Source organism: Heteronotia binoei, chromosome 8, assembly GCF_032191835.1.
Source record: "Heteronotia binoei isolate CCM8104 ecotype False Entrance Well chromosome 8, APGP_CSIRO_Hbin_v1, whole genome shotgun sequence".
NCBI lineage: Eukaryota > Metazoa > Chordata > Lepidosauria > Squamata > Gekkonidae > Heteronotia > Heteronotia binoei.
Window position 1 is genome coordinate 99,671,309 of NC_083230.1, and position 24,451 is coordinate 99,695,759.

At 44.3% G+C, this 24,451-nt stretch overlaps 1 protein-coding gene across 1 annotated transcript in view; it reads right to left on the reverse strand.

Moving 5' to 3' along the window:
- Positions 1–20,397, reverse strand: part of FGD4 (FYVE, RhoGEF and PH domain containing 4) — a 180,961-nt gene extending 160,564 nt beyond the window's left edge. Inside the window, exon 1 of the mRNA XM_060245701.1 lies at positions 20,091–20,397. Within this exon, the coding sequence (XP_060101684.1) occupies positions 20,091–20,241 (151 nt within the window). The 5' untranslated portion in view covers positions 20,242–20,397. The remainder of the gene's footprint in view (positions 1–20,090) is intronic.
- Positions 20,398–24,451: the final 4,054 nt, after the last annotated feature.

Consider the following 24,451-nt stretch of genomic DNA (forward strand, 5'->3'; position numbering starts at 1 on the left):
AGCTGCTATGGAGGCAGGCAGCTAGGCAAGAAGGATCTTTCACACCTGGACCAGCCTCCCTATACTTTCCTGTTGACTTCTAACAGGTGACTCTGCAAAAAGCAATACTGTCTTAGAGGGATGGGTGAAATGCAGAGGATTCTTCTCACTGAGCCACCCATCTCCAACATTGCTACTTTCTGTCCTCTTCCCCTCCTCCCCCCACTGCAGCAGCTGCATTTTTTAAAACTTTGGATTGCTAGCTCAAGATCGTTCTGAAAACCGGGGGGGGGGGGGGGGGGGAGGGGGATGTCCAACAAGTTTGTAGAAAAATCTCATTCTGTCAATGTCTGCCTGATCTGTGCATATAAAAAGATAAAGGTAGTCCCCTGTGCAAGCATCAGTTGTTTCCGACTCTGGGGTGACGTCACATCACCATGAGCAGAGAGCTCGAACTACATTACTGCAGCTTTACCTCTCTGCACCACGGGGCTTCTTCTGTGGATATGGCTTTTTTTGTAGCAGGAACTCCTTTGCATGTTAGGCCACACCCACCAGATGCAGCCAAACCTCCAAGAGCTTACAGGGCTCTTAGTACAGGGCCAGCTGTAAGCTCCAGGAGGATTAGCTACATCAGGGATGTATGGCCTAATATGCAAAGGAGTTCCTGCTACAAAAAAGCCCTGGTAAGTATCCACAGATGAGGTCACACTTGACTTTTAGAATATAAAATAATAGCCAAAATTCCAATCCTGGCCAGCCTGCATGCTGCGACCAGAGATTTTACCCCATGCCATTAAGGAAGTACACAAGCACAATCCCTGACCTATAGCAATGCTAGGGATTTTGTGGAACAGTGTTCCAAATCCCACACATCCTGTTCTCTTGTAATCCTGCAGAACACACCAACACCTGCTCCTTTTATTTATTTACTGTATTTACAGCCCTTTTATTTATAGTCCTATTTATAGTGTTCCAAATCCTTCTTACCCTGGTATTTTGTAATCCTGCAGAACACACCAACACCTGCTCCTTTTATTTAGTTACTATATTTATAGTCCTTTTATTTTATTTATAGTGCTTAAATTTATTTACTGTATTTGCAGTCCACCTTTCCCACTGAGATACAGAGTTGATTACACAGTATATGTCAATAACAGAAAAATCTAAATAAGCACAGTACAAGTTAATACAGCTAATACAAGAAGGCACCCAACAAGTATATATTAGGAGCAGGACTACTGAAATCAAATAAACATAGCATATTACGCAGGACACAGAGGGTGGCTGTAGTGAAGAAAAATGGCATTGCATCAGTGAGAGCAGTGAAACAACAGGGTAATACTTGCAGTGAACTGACAGACAGACACAGTGGTATAACCCACAATCTGCCTCTCCCTGCAGCTACAAAACAATCCCTGGATTAGGAGAGCAGGCAGCCAGCCAGCCAGCCACCAGGAGCTTTGCTACACCCCCAGCAGCCCTCATTAACCCCTGGAGAAGCCCATGCTACCTTTTCTCCTGATGTGATTTTGGGTGGCGGGTGGCTTGCTGGCCTTTTGACTGTGGGGGGAGGGGTGGCCAAGGAGAGCCCCAGGTGAACGAGGCCTACTTGGGCTGGCTGGATCTTTAGCCAGCCCAAGCAGGCCTTGCTCCCCCAGGGCTCTCCTTTCTTCCATCAGGTTGCTTTTGGCTGGTGGGGGATGAGGTATATGCTAATGAGCTCCATCACCTATTTTTCTACAAAATGACCCTTGAGTGGGAAGTACAATGTTCTTTTTTTTTCTTTGGGGGGGGGGAGTATTTTTGTATTTGTGTGTGTGTAAGCGAACACACCTGAAAGTCATAGTAATGTCTGGTGACTGACCCCTACTGGGGGCCTGGAAGATATCTAGAGAGGTGGCTGAAGAAGGCCTATTCCTGTCCTACAATATTTGCCAAAGTCAACCCTACTTAGCTCCCAAGATCTGACAAAATTGGGCTTGCCAGGAAGTACAATGTTCTTCAACACCTCAGCCTTCCCAACTAGTATTACTTCAATCTTACCAGGATTTACTTTGAATTAGTTCTCTTAGGCACTTAACCACAGAGGTTAGGTAGTGGTTTAAGACTTCTACAGCTGGAGATTTGAATAGGAAGATATAGAGCTGGGTTCCATCAGCATATTGATGACAGTCAACTCGAAAGCTACACAGGATTTCTCTTAAGGGCTTTACATAGAGGTTGAATAGTATGGGATAATAAGACAGTGACCTATGGAACCCCACAGAACATGTCCCACACTGGTAACAATTACTCTGATAGCAACTCTTTGAGACTGGTCCATAAGGAACTATTTAAACCAGTTCAAAACAGTTTGAAATTTTCCCATCGATTTCCAACCAGTGAGACCAAGGCAATGGCACTGCAAGAGCAGTACAACCCTCACACCTACTGGTGCTTTTGACTGATGGGGGATGAGGTATATGCTAATGAGTTATGCTAATGAGCTCCTATTTTTCTACAAAATGACCCCTGAGTGGGAAGTACAATGTTCTTTTTTCTGGGGGGGGGGGAGTATTTTTGTATTTGTGTGTGTGTAAGCGCACACACCTGGAAGTCATAGTAATGTCTGGTGACTGACCCCTACTGGGGGCCTGGAAGATATCCAGAGAGGTGGCGGAAGAAGGCCTATTCCTGTCCTACAATATTTGCCAAAGTCAACCCTGCTTAGCTCCCAAGATCTGACAAGATCGGGCTTGCCAGGAAGTACAATGTTCTTCAACACCTCAGCCTTCCCAACTAGTATCATCTTTCTTTGCAGTTATCACCACTGCATCTAATATGTTCTATAGCATGCTTCTGTGCCATGTGCTTGGGAAAGAGTTTATACATAGATATAACAAATAATTCTCCAATATCCCGGTATCAGTACAAAAAGCAATTTTCAGTGACAGGTATTTTAGGTATAAACCCATGACAACAACGGCATATAAAACTTGCAATTCATCAAGACAAATGTAGCCCAGCCACAAACCTTTCTTCTGTTTTCTTGCCTGCCTGGAATTGCCAGAGAAAGCATATTGCCAAGTACCTGACTGCTGCACTACATAGCTCACGGTCCACTTGGCTTAGTGAGTTAAACGTTCTGCAAGTCTGAACCAGGCATACCTTAAAATAGTCCAAGATTCCTAAAAGGTTATTTAAGCTGTGCAGTGCAAGACATGAATGAACAAATCAACTCAAGTCTGAGTACACTGTAGCCATTATTTAAAAGTACAGAAGCATTTTGTCCAATATAAATAGAACCTGTTTGTAACAGAACCTCCACCATAAACCCACACCTTCAAAATAGTTCATTGCTTCCCCAGTTTAAGCTTTTGATGCTTCTACAACATAAATCATTACAGTACAATATAAATCACTAAATCAATATAAATCATTACAGGTATTTATACCCTGCTTTTCTTCCCAATGATGCCTTCATTTTAATCTCACAACATAAGAGAAGCCATGTTGGATCAGGTCAATGGCCCATCCTGTCCAACACTCTGTGTCACACAGTGGCCAAAAAAAATCAAGTGCCATCAAGAGGTCCACCAGTGGAGCTAGAAGCCCTTCCACTTTGCCCCCCTCAAGCACAAGAATACAGAGCATCACTGCCCCAGAGAGAGAGTTCCAACAATAAGCTGTGGCTCATAGCCACTGATGAACCTCTGCTCCATCAATAACAACACTGCTGGGTTAGGCTGAGAGATAGTGACACAGGATTATTAATATCAATTCTGTATTTAAAATGTCTGTTGATTTTTGAGGATGCTTATGTACTTTTAAACTATCTGCCTGTCTCTTGGAGGCTAACTGATGGCCAACAGTAATGGACCCTTCATATCCTCATTATAGCTAGAAGACCTGTATTAGAAGACTTGGAGAAATAAATGCCCACCTCCTGTAAATCAGTGGATTGAGCACTTTACAACTTTATACATATGGCACGCAGATAATTGTGTATGGACTTATTTTTAGATACTTGAAAAACTTTTACAAAAACTTCTGTAGATCCTCCACCCCTTTTACATTTTTGTTGCTAATATATATCTTTCCCCCCCCCCCTTGTTCTTTTTGCTGCGCCTTCCTTTTGAAATTTTTTCAAAGACCGCAAGCTTCCATGGCAAAGTAAAGATGCAAACCTGAGTCTTCCGGATCGTAGTCCAGTACTCTAAATGCAATACGTCATTGGCTGCAAATTCCCTGCGTATATCGTAGTGACTGTATGATCACTAGGTCACAGCACATATGATTAAGAATTGTGAAAAGTCTCTAGATGACTTTTAATTGGAGATATTGTCTCAAGCAAATGTCCTCGTTTTCTTAGAACTTTTACTTTGCACCAGGAAGCTGACAGACTGAAAATATCACCTGTCAGATCTTAATTGTGCCATACCCTATCACCAAATTTATTTGCTCCAGCCCTTTGGAAAATATTACATGCTGCTACATAAAGAACTATGGCATTCCAAGAATTAGACAGGTTATCCTTATCACAGAAACACCAGTGAGTCCCCGTTAGAATAAAAGGAACATAAGCATGATTTGCTTCAAATTGCTATGTAGCTCTACCACTCAAGCCATAATGGAGAACACATCACGTTTTTATATTTAAAACCCCTGTATTAATGTACGAGCAGTATTCCATTGGTAATCTGTCCAGGATGCGTTATGTTCATTATGAATCTCAAGAAAGTGAATCCATACACTAACAGGAACAATACACAGTTTGGGGGAAGAAGGGGGAGATTACCTAGAATAAAAGGTTCAGCAGTCAACTGTGTTGACATTTTAGTTCTTTGTTCAACTGAGATGGTGAGATTTTGAAGTCTATTCCCATTCAGCCTTTCTTCCTCTTCCATAGGCAGCTGGCAACATTTTAAATTAACATCCTTTCCCATATAGATAGATCCAAGTGGGCAGCCGTGTTGGTCTGATGCAACAGAACAAAGCAGTAGACAAGTGCACCTTTAAGGCCAACTAAGTTTTATTCAGAATGTAAGTTTTCGTATGCTCTAAGCATAACTTAGAAAACTTACATTCTGAATAAAACTTAGTTGGCCTTAAAGGTGCACTTGTCTACTGCTTTATCCTTTTCCATAGCTTTTGCTGGTAGCTTTCAATAAGATGACCATTATATTGTGCTGCAGTAGAACAGTTATATTCATGTCCAGTAGCACTTTAGGAACCAAGAAGGGTTTCATGGCTGAAGAGGGACACAGAATTATCTCACTACCGATGTTAATTTTCTGCCCCCAAGCATCTCTCCTCTGCTATAATCAAGCTGGCAACAATACCTTGGCATCCTCTACAAGCTCTTTACAAAACCCCTTCCACCTTCTGAATAGGATAAAGAGACTCAGAGACTTCCATTTCTACTCTGCTCATGTGTGACAAAGGGAGGTTTGACTCTTAAAAGCTTATGATACCCTGAAATCTATAGAAGTGAGCTGCGTGTGACTCATGAAAGCTCATCCCCTGCCACAAATTCTGTTAGTCTTTAAGGTGCTACTAGACTCCTGCTCTTTTCTAGTGCTAAAGTTAAAGGTAAAGGTGCAATGTTACCCTGTGCAAGCACCAGTCGTTTCCAACTCTGGGGTGATGTCACATCATGACATTTTATTGGCAGACATTAACCGGGTGGTTTGCCATTGCCCTCCCCAGTCATCTACACTTTACCCCCAGCAAGCTGGGTACTCATTTTACTGACCTCGGAAGGATGGAAGGCTGAGTCAACCTTGAGCCAGCTACCTGAACCCAGCTTCCACCAGGATCAAACTCAGGTTGTGAGCAGAGCTTGGACAGCATGACTGCAGTTTACCACTCAGTGCCACGGGGCTCTCTCTGTCTCTCTCGGCTTGGCTTCGCGAACGAAGATTTAAGAAGGGTGCAATAGTCCACGTCTGCTGCAGGCTCGCTGGTGGCTGACAAGACCAATGTGGGACAGGCAGATCCAGCCACAGTGGCTGCAGGGAAAAGTCTGATTTAGGGTTGGTCCCGTAGCAGTGCGATTCTTCCTCAATCTCCTTTTGTCCTCAAGACCAGCTATGCGTGCGTTCTCAAAGGAAGAGACAGCCTGGTGGATGGTGTGCCTCCATGCTTTGTGATCTGAGGCTAGGTCAGACCACTGGTGATGGTTGATGTGACAGGTGCTAAGGGATTTCTTCAAGGAGTCCTTGTACCTCTTCTTTGGTGCCCCTCTATTTCGATGGCCGGTGGAGAGTTCGCCATACAGGGCAATCTTGGGAAGGCGGTGGTTTTCCATCCTAAAAATATGCCCTGCCCAGCGCAGCTGCGTCTTCAACAGCAGTGCCTCGATGCTGGTAACCTCCGCCCTCTTGAGGACTTCAGTGTTGGTCACAAAGTCACTCCAGTGGATGCTGAGGATGGTGCGAAGGCAGCGCTGATGAAAGCGCTCAAGGAGTCGCAGGTGATGACGGTATAAAACCCACGATTCGGAGCCGTAGATGAGGGTTGTCATCACAACCGCTTTGTAAACATTGATCTTTGTGCCTTTTTTCAGATGCTTGTTGCTCCACGGAGCTACAATTAGACTAACACTGCTACCCACTTTGACCTGAAACTCCTGTTGGTCTCTTACGAGCTAGTGGTGCAATTTGTACCATCAAGCAACCAGGCCTGCAGGTAGCAGTGCCTTGAACTCCTTGTTTGCATTTCCCTTTCATTCCTTTTCCCATCTGGTCACCGCACCTCAAAAAAGATATTATAGCATTGGGAAAAGTGCAGAAAAGGGCAACTAGAATGATTAAAGGTTTGGAACACTTTCCCTATGAGGAACGGTTAAAACGCTTGGGGCTCTTTAGTTTGGAGAAACATCGATTGCTGGGTGACATGATAGAGGTTTACAAGATTATGCATAGGATAGAGAGGGTAGAGAAAGAAGTACTTTTTTCCCTTTCTCACAATACGAGAACTCGTGGGCATTCAATGAAATTGCTGCGCAGTCAGGTTAGAACTGATAAAAGGAAGTACTTCTTCACCCAAAGGGTGATTAACACGTTGAATTCACTGCCACAGGAGGTGGTGGTGGCTACAAGCGGGGATTGGATAAGCATATGGAGCAGAGGTCCATCAGTGGCTATTAGCCGCAGCCTATTGTTGGAACTCTCAGTCTGGGGCAGTGATGCTCTGTATTTTTGGTGCTTGTGGGGGGACACAGTGGGAGGGCTTCTAGCTGATGGACTTGGGGTTTTTTGGCCACTGTGTGACACAGAGTATTGGACTGGATGGGTCATTGGCCTGATCCAACATGGCTTCTCTTATGTTCTTATATAACTATTGTTTGTGCTTTCCAAGAAAACTCCATGTTTTTCTATTTCCAACTGCTTTCTAGCAAAGCAGAATTTGGTACAAAAAGAGAATTTGGTTTAGCACACTTTTTTTTGTAAGCTTCCTAAACCCAGGTTGCAATACCATCTATCATTCCTGGGCTGAGCAGGGGTCTATCCTGCCCACCAGATTCTCCATTCAGCACAAATAAAGGTAAGAGGCACTGCAGAGTTGCCTGACTTTAATAAGGATTTTGTTTCCTTGGCCAGTTTAATCATCTCCCAGACCACTTGGAACAAAAGTACATTTCATGTTCAAGCTGCTAATTTATATTCCTTTGAACATTTTGTGATAAAGTATCTTGCGATTTATCACCTTTTTGTGATAAAGTATTAGCTGCACTGTAGAAAGGTGGGATACATAAATGAACAACCTTGTAGGACTTTCAAGAGACAAGCTGTGGATTCTGCTACCTTACCAGCCTAACAAACTCCCTCAAAGCTGATAGTTCAGACTTGGGAATGGAGGGCTATTGCTCTTGGGAAAACAACATCTACATCCATATGACATCCATTTTTTCTTACATGCCAAGGAAATGCTGATGACCACACTGGGATCAGGAAGCAATTTTTCTCCAGGCCAGTTATCCTAGAGGTTTTTTGCCATCTTCTGGGCATGAAGCAGGGGGCACGAGGGAAGAGTTATTTGTAAATTTCCTTCATTGTGCAGGGGGTTGGACTAGATGACCATGGAGCTCCCTTCCAACTTTATGATTCTATAATTCTCTCATTCATACCCTCTAGCTGGAGAAGATCAATCTGAATTCAGTTTTGAAGGACTGTTCGTCTTGGGCAGGGGAGGAATTCTAGCAGGAGCTCCTTTGCATATTAGGCCACACACCCCTGATGTAGCCAATCCCCCAAGAGCTTACAAGGCTCTTTTTTGGAAGCTCTTGGAGGATTCGCTACATCAGGGGGTACGGTCTAATATGCAAAGGAGCTCCTGCTAGAATTCCACCCCTGGTCTTGGGAAAACAACATCCATAGCCAGGCCCCTGCAGTTGAAGCAATTTAAGTTGCTATAGCATGTAAAAACTTTTTAAGAACATAAGATGAGCCCAGCTGGATTACACCCATGGTCCATCTAGTCCAGCATCCTGTCTCTGGGCATAGAGAATGAGGCCTTCTCCTGATGTTGCTTCCTGGCTCTGAGATTCAGAGGTTTATTTCCTCTGAATGTGGAAGTTCCCCTCAGTCACCATGGTTAGTAACCACTGAAAGATTCATGGAGGACAGGTCTATCTAACCCCCTTTTAAAGCTGTTTATTCCTGTGACTATCACCATACTCTTTGGCAGTGTATTTTAATCACACTCTGTGTAAAGAATTCTTAGAACCTACACATAGGGTAAGCTAATCACTGCATTTGGTATTTGTTCAAACTGGAACAGAACTGCACTGGAAGCAAAGATTAACATTATAGTTTTTGCCAGATTACTACCTGGTTAGCTTCAAAATTCTGGTAACTTATAGTTGGGGGGTGGGTATGCTGTTTGAATAGTTTGCCCTCAAAAACTGATGGATCCAACATGTTTCCAGATCCCCTTGGAGATATGCAGTCAATGCTGCCAGCTGTCTTATGGAAGGACAGACCACATAGGGTGATGGATTATTAAACTGTTCCAAGGAGTTGACAAAAGACCTCCTGCTGTTTAGATTCTGTGCCCATTCCTGCTGTTTAAAGCAGGCTTTAAAAGTAATATCCATGTATTATGTTCAGACAGCAAGAATAAAGCGAACACTGTGGCTCCTTGTACCAACCCTGGAATCATCTTCTCAAGAACCACACAGAGACAATTATGAAATACACATTATGAGTTTTGGGTTATTTTGCACTATAGAAAGACACAGGCCTTCTGCTATGATTTTACTCAGCAGTCTAAAACAAATCTCTCTAAGCTTTTCCCCCTCACACAGTTACTTGCAATAGGGGATAATACCACTTACGCTTCCCTGAGTTTTGTAAAAAATATTTTACTTAAGCTGATCTTTTAAAAAAGTGTGTGTGTGGTTGCATGCCTGGAAGTCATGGTGACTTCTGGCAACCAATAGCGGGGCTAGGAAGTTTTTTGAGAGAGGGGGCTTGTATCACTTGCCTCTGCCAGACCTGGTAACCCTTGTAGGCAGTGCCAGATTAAACCCTGTGGAGCCCCCTAGGCAGTCAAAATCTCGGGGGAGGGGCTCAGAGTCGGAGTACCCGCCCCGCCACCCACAGCCCCCACTGCAGTCTGCAGGCACCTTCTCAAAAGCCCCTTTGACAACGCTGTCAAGCAGAGAGAGGCAAACTTGGCAACGACACCAGCAGCAGCCACACCAGACAAGTTGGGCAAAGAGTGGCTCAGTTGCTGGCTATGTGTGCAGGCTGGGATGGTTGCAAGAATGGGGGGCATTGGAGGAGAGCCATCCCGGGACCCCAAAAGGTGTGGGGGCCCATAGGCCAGTGCCTACTTGGCCTAATTGTTAATCTAGCCCTGCTTGGTGGTCTCCCTTCCAAGTCCTTGCCACAGTCGGCCCTGCTTAGCTTCTGAGATCTGATGAGCCTGGCCCATGCAGGTCAAGGACTTAAACTGATCTTGACTGTAAGCACACAGTTGCAACTTATTGTTCCCTATTCTCTTGGTAAGCCTTTGTAACAGGTATACTGAAAAATGAACTGTGAGTTTCCTTTTACAACCCTGAACTATTTTTATCTCTCATTATTATGTCCCTTGTACAAAAAAAAAACCCAGAGAACTTGAAGTTACAATATATTCCTTTTTCCATAAATATGGACAGTTCTTTATGCTGTCTTAGAATGTTCTGCTACAGTTAGCCTAGAAGCCACTGTTTCTAAGGAAAACATTCCCACCCCTCTCCTATCAAACTGATTTACTGGGCATGTTTACACTGCCTAGCATGTAGGGCTGAATTTGAGGGAAGGGTTGTTTTTTCAAGCACTAAAATCCAGCATAGTTTTATTCAAATTTCTTGGCCACATAAATAAAGCAACATAAAAAGGAAATGAGAACTGGCTGAAAAATAACATGCATTGGAAAACCAGAGGTAAACAAGACCAGGGCCAATTTGTTACAGTACTTTTGTGGAGGCTGCTTAAAACGGCTTCCGTAAATTAAATGAATCCATCGTCCTAATCCAGCTCTAGTCATCAGCAATGAGTCATGTATAAGAAGCAGGAGTCTTGACTGGAGGTACATTTAAAGACCTATCTGGTCAAATTAATTGCATTCTATGTGTGCAGCACATCCCTTGCTGTGAACAGGGCATATTTCTCTAAAGCAGGTCTGACCAGGTGCCTCAGTTGTGGGTGGAGGAGCACAATGCAGACACAATTAAGTACTTATAGATGCCGCTGGTTCCAGTGGGTCAGACAAATGCTCAATTTTGGCTGAATCATACGCTATTGATACATCCAATCAACAGCAATCAGCTTTAAAAGCTTATTCATGTCTCTTGCTGAACACTCGTCTACTTTTAGCTCCACAGAATATTTTATACCATGGTTACCAGTACCTGCTACATCATCTGAACTTGGAGAACCACTGCCAGTCTGAGTAGACAGTACTAACCTTGATGGGTCAATGGTCTGATTCAGTGTAAGGTAGTTTCATGTGTTCACACAACTGATACTTTATAATTATCTACACTATTATTGCCTGCATTAATGAATCTTCATATATTTTCCATAACATATTCAGCATGTTATTCATTAACATGGTGCAATCACGAACAATGCAGTGGTGGCAACTAATTCTAGGACAGTTTGTGCCCAAAGGTATTTTATTTCATTCATTGCAAAAGAAGAAAATCGAATAGCAGAATAATGCATTTAGTTCAGTGTGTTCAGCTCTCATACCCTAAAATATAACACTTTAAACACTATTACCAAAGTCACTATTTGATCTACCAAAACTCCCCAGAAAAAGTGTACAGCAATAAGAAAGTACAAGATTGGAGGCAAAAAAGGAAAAGATGCAGTCTTTTTTTAAAAAAAAAAATCCCATGCTGCAGGAAACACTGGACTGAATACAGATTGCCTTGTATCCCTTGTAGCGCAGAAGCTGCAATCATTGCAGATGTTGTAGAAAAAACGTAGAGAAATTAAATGATTTACCTATAACATGACTAATGCTTAACAGCAGGGCTTTTCTGGTAGAAAAAACCCAGCAGGAACTAATTTTCATATTAGGCCACATACCCCTGATGTCACCATTGTTCCACATAGGGCTTATTATAGAAAGAGCCCAGCAGAAATTCATTTGCATATTAGGCCACATCCCCTTATGCCAAGCCAGCCAGAATTCAATTCCTGTGCATTCCTGCTCAAAAAAAGCCCTGCTTAACAGAAAGATCACCTGGGGTATTTTGTTGTTCTCTACACACACAAAAAGGCAGTTTGGATCCTATGTCTTTTGCTGGTAGAAGGTACTTTTATACTTCATTTATACCCTACTTCAGGGCTTTTTTTGTAGCAGGACCTCCTTTGCATGTTACAGTACCTGGAGCTTACAGTATGCCCTGCACTAAAAGCCCTATAAGCTCTTGGAGGATTGGCTACAGCAGGGGTGTGTGGCCTAATATTGCAAAGGAGTTCCTGCTACGAAAAAATCTCCCCTTACCCTTCTCCCCAATGGGGACTCAAAGCAACAATGTTCTCTTCTGTTCCATTTTATCTTGTGTGGTACGTTAAGCTGAAAATGACTGGCTCAAGGTCACCTGGCAACCTCCCATGGCGGAATGGCAATTCAGACCTAGGTGACCTTGATGATGTTCTAACATTCTATCCATTATACCATGCTGACAGTTCCACCAGTGGAAAGGGGGTAGGGTAGTTTTCCCCCCAGTGCAGACTCTCTAGTGATGGCCCCATTTCCAGTCAACACCAAGTGGCACAGGTGGCTGCATTGGGAGGGTGGAAAAAATCCCTTCCTTGGTCATTTCCCCCACTTATATTAGTTAGTCATTTGAAAAGTGTACTTTGAAACTGGCTTTTGGAACACAGCCCACAACACACTAATGATTAATCAAAATGCTTAGCAGTCTACTCCTCTGCATTTGCAGTAGGCTTCCTCATCTCCTCCTACACAACTTTTCTCAAAACAGATTAGACAGGGCTTATTTTGAAGGAAAAGCCCAGCAGGAACTCATCTGCATATTAGGCCACACCCCCTGACATCACCAGTGTTTTACACAGCAAGGGCTTATTTGCATATTAGGCCACACCCTCTAATGCCAAGCCAGCTGGAACTGTGTTCCTGCTTGAAAGAAGCCCTGAGCTTAGATATTGAACTAGGGCCACTGTAGACATAACCAGGACTATTTTTGTAGGAAAAGCCCAGCAGGAAATCATTTGCATATTAAGCCACACCCCTGGCATCACCATTGTTTCACATAGGGCTTTTTTGTAGAAAAACACAATAGGAACATATTTGCATATTAGGCCACACCCCTTGAAACCAAGCCAGCCAGAACTGCATTCCTGTGTGTTCACGCTAAAAAAAAAAGCCCTGGACATAACCAAGACTTAGGAAGCAGCAGTAAACAAGAGATTACAAAGTATCTCCCTTCATTCCCAACCCCTCTACAAACAAATACTCCATTCTCTACCCTGACTCAGCACTATGTGAGAGGACAGTTAAACCCAGTATTCCCAAATCTCACTGTTACTTCTGCCGTGTGTTCTACGTACCCAAAGCAGTTTTCTCCTGCTCCTCATCTTATAGGGAGGGAAAATAAGTGTTGTAAACTTCCTTCTCTATTACTTAGATGCCATGGCAGGAAGCCGCCACGAACAATCTAGGGCAGTGGCGGACTGGCCAGGGTGCCAGCTTGCCCCCTTAAACATTAGACAATATGTTAAAAATGTTAATATCCTTTTAGTAGCTTGAAAATATAATAGAAGTTCCAATATTATTACTGTAAGCGTAGATGACTGGGGAACACAATGGCAAACCACCCCATTTTAAAAGTCTGCTGTGAAAACGTCGCAATGCAACGTCACCCCAGAGTCAGAAACAACTGATGCTTGCACAGGGGACTTCCTTTACCTTTAATGCAACTAAACTTTACATTGCATTTAGGGCTGCCAGCCTCCAGGTGGGGCCTGGGGATCTCCCGCTTTTACAAATGATCTCCAGCTGGCAGAGATCAGCTCCCCTGGAGAAAATGCAGTCTGTACTTACATTTAGTATCTGCTGCATACTGCCAGTAAAATGTACAATAAACGTACACTGCAATTACTAAATATATATATAAATTTATTTCGCAAAAGTTTTAATTGTACCTTTTTTCCACTTTTTTTAAATTTTATTTATTTATTATAAAAATTAAATGATAGCCTTACAGTTGTGGATGGGCCCCCTTTGTTTCCTGGCAACCAATGTTTTTAGACCCAGTCTGCCACTGATCTAGGGGACAAACACCTTCAGATGCTTGGAAAACTAGTTAACAAAAAATTTTTTGTCAAGTCCTAATGCAATCTGTAAAGTTATCAAATCTCTGGAATCTCGAATAGGGAGCTAGGAGGAACTGGAAGGGAAGGAAGTCCTAGAAACCGACACCTTGCTGCTAGACAAACACAATTCACATGGCAGAACTCAACCAATCTGAGAATATGCTTGAAACCGGAATCCCATCCAGCTCGCCTGAATTTACTACCATACATTGTGATACATATTAAGGGCCCTCCTGCTTCAAGCAGGCTGCTTGACTCCTAGGAGGCTCCCCACGGCCATCCCAAGACTCCTCTCAGCAGTGCCGCCCCTTTCTCTCACTCCCCATGGATGCCAAAAACAAACTTCATAACTCCCACTGCCAGCCTGCCACCAACAACTCTGAGAATGCCTCTAGCTACACAGAGCTGTACATCTAGAACTCAGTACCTAAACTGCCACTGAGAGGCTCCCCTAATTGCTTCTTTTTTCTCACTGCTCATGCTTGAGGAGAAATGGAGCAATTAACAGACTCTGCATTTACTGCCATTCTCACACACCATCATTCTCCAATTCTGACATATATACTACCTTTTGCTGTTTCCCCACACAACTTATACTATCCAAACCAAACTGTTATTCTTTCCATTTGTTAATTTCACTATATTGCCACTGGAATCTAACTTTGTACCATTTTGCATGCTTAATCCCACCCACAAGGTATATATAGCACTGCTAACTGTACCCCACTTCGCTGTCTGATGAAGTGTGTTTCTAGCACACGAAAGCTTACATTCCCAATAAAACTGTTCGTCTAAAAGGTGCCACTGGACTCCAGCTTTGTTCTATTGCTTCAGACTAACACGGCTGCCTACCTGGATCTAAGAAAGAAAGAGCAGAGCAATCTGTTGCAACTTCAAGCTATCATGTTCCAGGTACAGCAAGTTTACTCACTGCCCCTCCCTGTAACCGCACTTCAGAGAGCAAAACCATATTGGTGAGGTGTTTTTCCAGAGAACAGGCATGTTCTGTTCAAGAATTCAGGCTTCCCAAGAGAACAAAGAAAGGTGAAAAGGTGCAGTCCCCTTGCCTTGTGCTCACTTACCATTTTAAAAAAAGTTTAATTAGGACAGGCTAGCTTTACTTGAAGGTGCAGCAGTTTAAAGTTCAACATCACCTTAGTTATCGTGGTTTGGACTTCTCTGTATGGTCCCCTGCCGAGAGGATGAGATGGAGTTCTTAAGCCACAGCTCAGTCCTGCATGGCATGTGACTCCCAGAAGCTATAGAGGAGAGCTGCTTCTTCAGGTTCCAAAGTTTAAATAATCTTTCTCCTTCCCCCTTTTGGGATGACCTTACTGTCCCTTCCTATCCCAAAGGAAAAATTTACATTTTATCACTTCCCTCTCTGTCCCTCTCTTGGTTGTGACATACCAGCAGGGTGTTGGGTAGTAAGCCATTGTCTTGCTTCAGCCAAACCTATTAGCAAAACAAAGTGCCTCTTTTTGGGGCATGATGGTTCCTTCCTTCATTCCCTTGATGCCTGCTACTAGATTGCTGCTGGGCTCCTGAGAACACACACAGTGTACTTCCAATGACTGTCTGAAATAATGGGGTAAATTCCTGGTGGAGGGCATTTCTCCACAGTACACACTAACACAGTTAGTTACCCAACAACACCTCCTCACCAATAGAATCCTAGAAGTGCTTAAGCTGCTTTTTTGTCTCCATGGCCAACAAGAAATGGTGCAAAAAGGGATTCCATTGCCACAAAGCTTTTAAACTCCTCGTGGTGACTTGAGCAAAACAAAGACCAAACAATTTTTTGTGCTGGCCCAAAGCAAGGTGGATTACCTGGAGACTGCTTTTTATAGCCCACTCTTCTCCATCCCTGGTGGAAGCTGGGTTTTCAGGTAGCCAGCTCAAGGTTGACTCAGCCTTCCATCCTTTCGAGGTTGGTAAAATGAGTACCCAGCTTGCTGGGGGGAAAGCATAGATGACTGGGGAAGGCAATAGCAAACCACCCCGTAAAAAGTCTGCCATGAAAACATTGTAAAAGCAGAGTCGGAAATTACTGGTGCTTGCACAGGGGACCTTTCCTTTCCTTCTCCATCCTCAGAAGTCTTAAAGCATCTTACAATCACTTTCCCTTCCTCTCTCCACAACAGGCACCTTGGGAGTCAGGTGGGGCTGAGAAAGTTCTGAAAGAACCGTGACTGGCCCAAGGTCCCTCAGAGGGCTTCATGTAGAGGATTGGGGGAATCAAACCCCTTTTCTTCAGATTAGACTCCACCAGTCTTTAACTACTACACCATGCCAAAGGGTATGGCAACCTTATTTACACACTAGTAACTGAACCTGTTATAGGCTTCCTACATTGGTACAAAACAGTTTGATTTTTTTCAGTGATAACTTACTTGCAATGTATATTTCCCCCTATATTTATGGGGTAATTCTTTCTGCACTGTGCAAGTATGTTAAAAACTCTGCTCTCCCAATATGTGCAATGGTAGTCACAGCTATTCTCTTCTTTTGTGCAAACAGAACAGCAGTTGGAAAAGAAGCTGCTATAAATAGTTGCTATAACTAAAATCCATAAATCAGCACCAATATCTGTTTAAACAGATTACAGAACACCCATGAGAATAATATGTAGTGCCCCTGCAAGCTATTCAGCACTCCAGATTATGTACTGCTGCAGCTGAAAAAATTCTCCAGCCTCTAGCAATAACCCAAATAACTGACATTTTCAAACGCCTTACATGAAACAAATATTTGCAATTATGCATGCTACATTTATGCTCAGCCAAGCTGGCTGACTTCTCAAGATCTGATTTGCTTTCCCAAACAGAAAAAAGGAGCTCTGTAGTACTTAGCAAGCACTTTATCTCACTATTACCAAGCCGTAACTGGTTCAGCATTATTACTAAGCCTCAAAAAGAAAACTACGGTATTTGCAGTACAAAGTTCACTAACTTCCTTTGCTCCAGCCTGAAAATCTTATGTACTCAGTGGATTCATACCATATTTTCTTAGGGTGTATTTTGACTGAGAGCTGCTTCTGGCAGCTAACTCCAGTGCTTCTAACAACACTGTACTAATCTCAGCCATCTACAGTGTTATCACCTTTCCCACATAAACAAAGAGACAAGGGCAGTCTTGTTGCAGGATGCAGCATATTTTGTAGATGTGCTGGAAATTGGTACTCAGAGGATCAAAAGAGCAAGTATACAGTTTCAGAAGGAAGACTGCTTTTCCTGTTGGACTTTCAAAACAGAAAAACAATAGGAAGGGATCTGAAATGCATTTCCTGTTGATACCATCAGCATCACCCAACAAGTAGGCTGTTACACTAACAGCTAGTTCAACCAAAGCATCACATTAGCCATGGTAAAAATTAATACTTAAGAGTTTCTACTACTGTATGATTGCTGGGAGTACTTACTGGGACAATAGGCTTTAATGCACCATTTACTATTGGAAGTCAGCCAACAGCATTCTTTAACATCCAGAAAATACTTATACCAAACTGGCTTACATATTATTACTGGTTAAGTATACTTCATGGCTAAACAGAACCCTAAATTCAATTGTCTTGGTCTTTTAATAAGCAAGTTCCTACAGCAGGTATTCCAGTGTGGTGCCTATGGGCACCACAGCACCTTCCAAGTGTTTTTAGAAACTGAGCAGAGCCAAGTACAGCTTTTGCCCGGCAAGGCTTTTGATTGGCTGTGCAGAATTTTTAAACTGTTGCTTTGTCATCAACTGCCATCACAGCGCAAGGATCTTCACTTGGTGACTGAAGCTGCATCAGCAGTCAGTCTGTGGTTGGCTTCACCTAGGGTTGTCAGCTCTGGGTGGAAAAATACCTGGATATTTTGGGGGTGGAGCCTGGGGAGGGCGGGGGTGGGACTTCAGCATGATACAATGCCATACAGCCCATTCCCCAAAGCAGCCATTTTCTCCAGAGGAACTAATCTGTCACCCGGAGATCAACTGAAATATCAGGAGATTTCTAGCCCCCACCTGGAGGCTGGCAACCCTAACTCCACCTCCTGCAGCAGATATTTTATGTATCAGAATTCTAAAGGTACCCACAGACTCAAAAAAGGCTTGTTTTTAAGGATAGGGTATAAATCTGCAGTCTTCTTCATCTTGTTTTAGATCAAACTAAAAACCCCAAATTCTGTCTAGGGCAGGGGTGGCCAAACTTGCTTAATGTAAGAGACACTTGGAATAAAAGTCATGTCTGAAAGCCCCAAGCCATGAACGTCAGATGTTTGAGAGCCAGAAGGAAGGGGGGAGAGGGAGGTGGAAAGAAAGCAACTTCGAATGCATTCTCCAAGTCACTGGCTGGCTTGGAGAAGTGATTTAAAGAGACAAATGCCTTCTCCAAGCCAGCCAATGGGGCAGTGGGACCTTCGAGAGCCACACAATATGTGTGAAAGAGCCACGGTTTGGCCACCCCATTCTAGGGTATTTTCCAACTGCATAAATGGAAACTTCCTATATTAAACAAAGCCTGCAGCAACACTTGTGCAGCCCCACTGCCTTTGCTACGCAAGCAAAGCACTGGAAATTTTGGTAAACAATCCTGTTAAGGAGGCATGAGATCAAATTAAAATCTTCTGTTAGTTTAATAAGGACTCAGCTGGCTAGCAGGAAACATATGCTTGCATTTTAAGTCATCAGGGAGGCCAGTGCGTCCATGCTGCTTATTTGCCTAGCATGTCGGGAAGCTACACCAACTCAGACCTCACTTCTCCTTGATTCTAAAAAGGCTGTTCACTGAAGCAAAGCAGGCGATCACATTTGACTTGAAGACTGTAATCCTAAAAATCCTTGCTTAGTAGGAGGCAAATTCCACCAAATGGAGAAAAATTACTGCACACGGTTAAATCTGCAAATAAAATTTTGCATGCTTCAGTCAGGCATGGTCTAGCATGGCTAAGTGAAGCACTTGAGTTCGGTTTCAAGTGACAAAGAATTAAATATCCGCTTCAATATGTCCCATGGAAGGCTAGTGGACTTGGCAACCAATGAATCGCACCAGTGTTTTGAAATATGCCTTTGCAGGGCTTTTCCAGCACAAGGCATTTCAGCTGTTGACAACAACAGAAAAAAGAAATCAAAGCTAAAGCAAACCCCTCCTTTGCGTGCATCTAAAGTGGGGAAGAGCGAAAGCATAAATAAATAATAAATCTCAGTCCACAATCCACAATAGACAGACTCCAGTAAATTCAACCCTAAATATCCACCCACATCCTTAATACATTGTGTTAGCTACTTCTTCACAGACTCCAGCCAAGTGTTCTACAACAATATGCATGCACAGCTTCCCAAGAAGTTAGTCCAGCTCCTCTGATAGTGCTTGTATCAGACAATAAAAACTTTGGATCTCGAAGCAGCTGCTCTACCTCCTCCCCCACCCCAAGTCACCCTATAGAACAGGGGCGGCCAAATTTGCTTAACATAAGAGCCACACAGAATAAACGGCAGATGTTTGAGAGCTGCAAGGCAGGCAGGCATAGTTAGCAGCCTCCAGGCGGGGCCTGGAGATCTCCTGCTTTTACAACTGCTCTCCAGCTGGCAGAGATCAGCTCTCCTGGAGAAAATGGCTGCTTTGAAGGGTGGACTCTATGGCATTGTCCCCAAACCCCACCATCTCCCAAATCCACCCCAAAGTCTCCAGGTATTTTCCAACAGACCCAGCAACCCTAGGGAAGCAAGCAAGATGGTAGAAAGGGAGGTGGAAAGAAAGCAACTTTAATTTTAAATGTGTTCTCCAAGCAGCTGACTAGTCTGGCTTGGAAAAATAACTTAAAGAGGGAAATGCCTTCTCCAAGCCAGCCAATGGAATGATGGGTGAAAGAGAAGAACTGCAGGTTTATACCCTGCCCTTCTCTCTGAATCAAAGACTCAGAGCAGCTTACAATCTCCTTTATCGTCTCCCCCCACAACAGACACCCTGTGAGGTGGGTGGGGTGAGAGGCCTCTCACAGCAGCTGCCCTTTCAAGGACAACTCTGCCAGAGCTATGGCTAACCCAAGACCGTCCCAGCAGGTGCAAGTGAAGGAGTGGGGAATCAGATAAGAGTCCACGCACTTAACCACTACACCAAACTGGCTCTCATGTGGTTCCCGAGTCCCGAGCCACAGTTCGGCCACCCCGTCCTCTGTTATAGAAAATGTACGCCTTTGCACCCCTCCTGCACTTCACCTTGCCCTCAAACCGACCTTAGACCCGGATTTGTTAGATGGGAGGAGTGCCGGGCGGGAAAGGCCGCTCAAGGAGAAGCCAGATTAGTACCTGCCGCCTCCCTCGTAGCGTCTCTCCTCCACTCCGGGCAACGCTGAGCAGGGGGAGCGGCGGCAAAGACCAAAGCGGAGCTCTGTAGGCTGGGACTGGATTTCCTCCGGATGGCCATTCGCCTGAAGTTGACGCTCTCCGACTCGCTCATTTTCTTTTTCCCTCCTCTGCGGAAGGACCTGGGATTTCTTCTTCAGGAATCGCGCGCCTCCCTCACATCGAAGGGGCGGCTCGTCGCGCCGCTGCCCTGAGCGAGCAGCGATAACTCTGCTGTCCCGCCTGGAGCCGCTGGAGGCGCCGCCCCCCCTTCACCAGCGACCTATGGCTGCCTTGAGTTTCCCGCTGGCGTCTGGCGCTGCGCCCAAAAGGCGCCTCACCTGCCTCGCCTGGCCCGTGAGCGCAGCCTCGCGCATGCGCTGTGCTGGCCTCACCTATCAGGTAAGTACAAAGTTCGAGTCCAGTGGCGCCTTTAAGACCAACGAAGTTTTGTTCAAGGCAGACGCTTTCGCGGGCGGGCACACTTCTTCAGATACATTGAAAAGGATGTGTGCACGCTCGCGAAAACTTCTACTTTGAATAAAACTTTGTTGGCCTTAAAGGTGCCATTGGACTCGAACTTTGTACTTCTGCTTCAGACCAACACCGCTACCCGCCTGAGGCTGTGATCGCACACACTCAATAATGCACGTTCCAACTGGATTTTGCCTGTTCACACAGTAAAATCCAGTTAGAAAGTGAGTGAAAGTTCATTATTGTGTGTGTGTGTGATCGCAGTCTGAATCTCTCAAGTGAGAGTTCAGTTTGCCCTTCTTTCCTATCCCCGGCCGAGTTGTTGCTTCTTCTTCTTCTTCTTTTTTTTTTTTTTGGGGGGGGGGGGTGCGGTTGTTCGCAACTTCTGGCCGCAGCACTGGTATTTCCAGGTAGAACTGTTCGGTTCCAGTTCAGCAGCACTTTAGAAACCAATAGGAGTTTCAGGGTATAAACCTCGGAGCGGAGGATCAAAGCTCCCTTCTCAGATATCAGTAGGAATGGAGATTTCTGTGTCCTTTTATCCTAGCCAGAAGCTTGTAAAGGAGGCAAAGGTACCCTGCATATTGCAATCAGCTTGATTACTGCAGAGAGGAGATGCTTGGGGGCAGAAAATGAGCATCAGTAGTGAGATAAAGATCCTGTGTCCCTATTCCCGGGGGGGGGGGGGGGGGGCAGGGTCCTGCTCTTCAGGACCTGTGAATTAACTCAGTTCATCAGTCTCTTTGGAATTTCCTCTTGAAGTTTCTTTCTTTGAGGACTGCCACTCTCAGGTTAGCAATGGAATAACCAGGAAGATTGAACCGTTCTCCCAATGGTATCTCCAGGTTTCTGACAGTGGCTTTCCAATGTCTCAGACAGAATTTTTTTCACATCCTCACCTTTTAATTCTCCTTTTCATTGCAGATGCCAGGGAATCTTCTGCCTGCAAAAGGAGATGTTTTTGGGTGGTGGGGGGTCCTCGCCTCTATTTGGTGAGAGGATGTTGAGGTGGTGGATTGAACCACTTCAGACTGCTGACAGATTATCACATTTTAGCATGAGTCTTCTTTAAACCTCTTTGAGCCTGTCAAGAATGGAGGTGGAGCCTTTCCCCCCAATGTGTTCAGGTGTGAAACCTGAACACCACAGGTATCTGAAGAATTGTGTATACATGCTAAAGCTTACACCCAGAATAAAACTGTGTTGGTCTTAAAGATGGACTCAGACATTGTTTCCCTGTTGTTTCTGATTTGCACTGATTTATTTTAAATAGGGAGCCTACAATCCTTTGCCCACAGTCCATTATTTCACCTTCTTCTCACCTAATTTTCCTGTATATGTAAAATGGGACTTAGGCACCCTTAAGTCTGCATAGGGTCAGGTTGCTAGAGTGCTATCTTCAGTGCAGTCCTAAGCAGATACCTCCTGAAAGTCCAGTGGGCTAACTTGGTTTACGATGGCACTGCTGGAGTGGATCTTTTTTTCAGATGTCTATTGACTGCTTGTGGTTACTCAGCTGTGAGAGGAAGGCACTTTATACATACTCAGAAAAACTCCTTTTAACATTTGTCAGGCTATGGCAGATCCTGTTCTGGGAAACAGATGTGGTGCATGGATAATTAACGTATATTCTGTCAACTGGTGCATTATTTACAAGTCCCAGGAATTAAAGGATGAGTGATGTTAGTATACAGGCATTGTGATGTCACTGTTCTATTATCACTTTCAGGTGGTGGTTGTAAATTCTCCTTTATGTATGTAAGTGCTGTCAAGTCACATCCAATTTCTGGCAACCTCAACAAGGATCTTTCAAGGCAAATGAGAAGCAGAGATGCTTTGCCAGTGCCTTCCACTGTGGAGTCTTTCTTGGTAGTCTCCCATCCAAGTACCAACTCTGCCTTGCTTCTGTGATTGGACTAGATCAGACTATACCAAGCAGCCTTCCCTCCAAATTCTCTTGTAGCCTAGTACATTCCATACAATTGTTTCCCTGTTTCCAACAACTGAACAGATTGGCTTATCTTTTTGGATTATCACTCAGAATGCAGCCTTATGTCTGTTGAGTAATGTCTCCCAGATTTTAGAAATGCCATCTGCATTTCCCCCTTCTATCCATCAGGCAAGAGGAATTACTGAGAAATGACCTGGGGAAGCTGGTCAGACTTCCAGACAGGTCCAAAATTTGTCAGCCAAGCTGCGCTTATGTCACTGATGCAAAATTGACTGACAAAACAGTGTTCTTATGACTGAAAGTGGTAATAGCCACGGATTTTACCTGTGCTCAACATCTGGCACTGGCTTAAGAGAGAAATTGGCCAAATCAGCCAAGAGTGGCATTTTTGTATCAGGAGGCGACAGCTCGTCAGCTGACAAGAATGCTTCTAAATCAAGTGTCTTCAAGTGGACTTGAGCAGTTAAGAAGCGTGTTTGATATTAACAGACCCATGCTACCTTTCAGCCACACAGAAGTGGGTCTGCTAGTTGGTCAGGGAGTGTGCTCTTATTTCTTTATCCTAATCAGTGAAATTCAGAAGCTGGCTAAGCAGGATTGTCTGTGGTCAGGGGACAGGGCTTCAGTGTCTGGCCTTGTACTTCCCATTCTCAGCACTATTATACAAATCATGCAACTGCATGCAAATTCAGCTTTGGGGGGCAGCTGGAAATAACCTGATGCGGAATTTCTGGGGTTTTTAAAAATGTGATGTCAGACAGCCTTGGCTGTAGAGTTGCCAGCCTCCAGGTGGGGCCTGGAGATCTCCTGCTTTTACAACTGATCTCTAGTGGGCAGAGATCAGCTCCCCTAGAGAAAATGGCTGCTTTGAAGGGCATTGTACCATGCTGAGGCCCCTCCCCTTCCCAAACACTGCCCTTTCCCGGGTCCACTCCCAAAGCCTTCAGGTATTTTCCAACCCAGACCTGACACAACCCTACTTGTCTGTTTGTCTGTGGTTGCAAGAGTGCTAGAAGTGAGAGACCACTTAAAGCCTGTTGAGCTTGTTAGTCTTCCCTACTGCCCTATATTTTTCTTTTATGATGATTGTAGGGATTATGACAATAACTATTGATGTTATTTTTTGTTGATATGAAGCATTTGAAGGATTTGGAGGTAAGGAAACATCTAGGACATCTATAACATCTATGCCTTAACATAAAATGTGCTACACCATCCACGCTGCTTGATCTTGTTTGCTTGTTCTGATTGTTTTGTTTGGATTTTTAACTGTTTTATTGTGCTTGTAATCTTCCTTTAGCCCATTACAGGAAAGGGCAGACTATAAATCCATTAAATAAATAAACTAAGAGAGAGCCAGTTTGGTGTAGTGGTTAAGTGTGCAGACTCTTATCTGGGAGAACCTCACAGGGTGTCTGTTGTGGGGGAGGAAGGTAAAGGAGATTGTGAGCCGCTCTAAGACTCTTCGGAGTGGAGGGCGGGATATAAATCCAATATCATCTTCTTCTTCTTCTAAGGAGCACTATCTGCTAAGATCTGGATTCAGTTTCAGGTCTCCTAAATATTCACGTACATCTCCTGACTACCAGCCTCCCACACTGGGACAAAGGGGTCTTGCAGTCTTTCTGCAGTAATAAGGACCAGTGTTCCCTATAAGCTGCACTATGGTGTGTTAGCACACAGATTCTTAGCTCTTAGTGCACAACCCTTTGGTTCAGTGCAGGGCAACAAACTGGCCCATCCAGGTCAGGATTGTTATCCTTGTTTGGAGAAGCAGCTGCTGTAGGCAAAGCTCCACAAGGGACCTGGGCTCACTTGAGGCGGGGAGGGGGTGACTGCAACTGGGGCAGCTGGGCAGTCAGCAGACCCTGAAGTGGCTGTGCCCAGTGGGGGCAGTAGG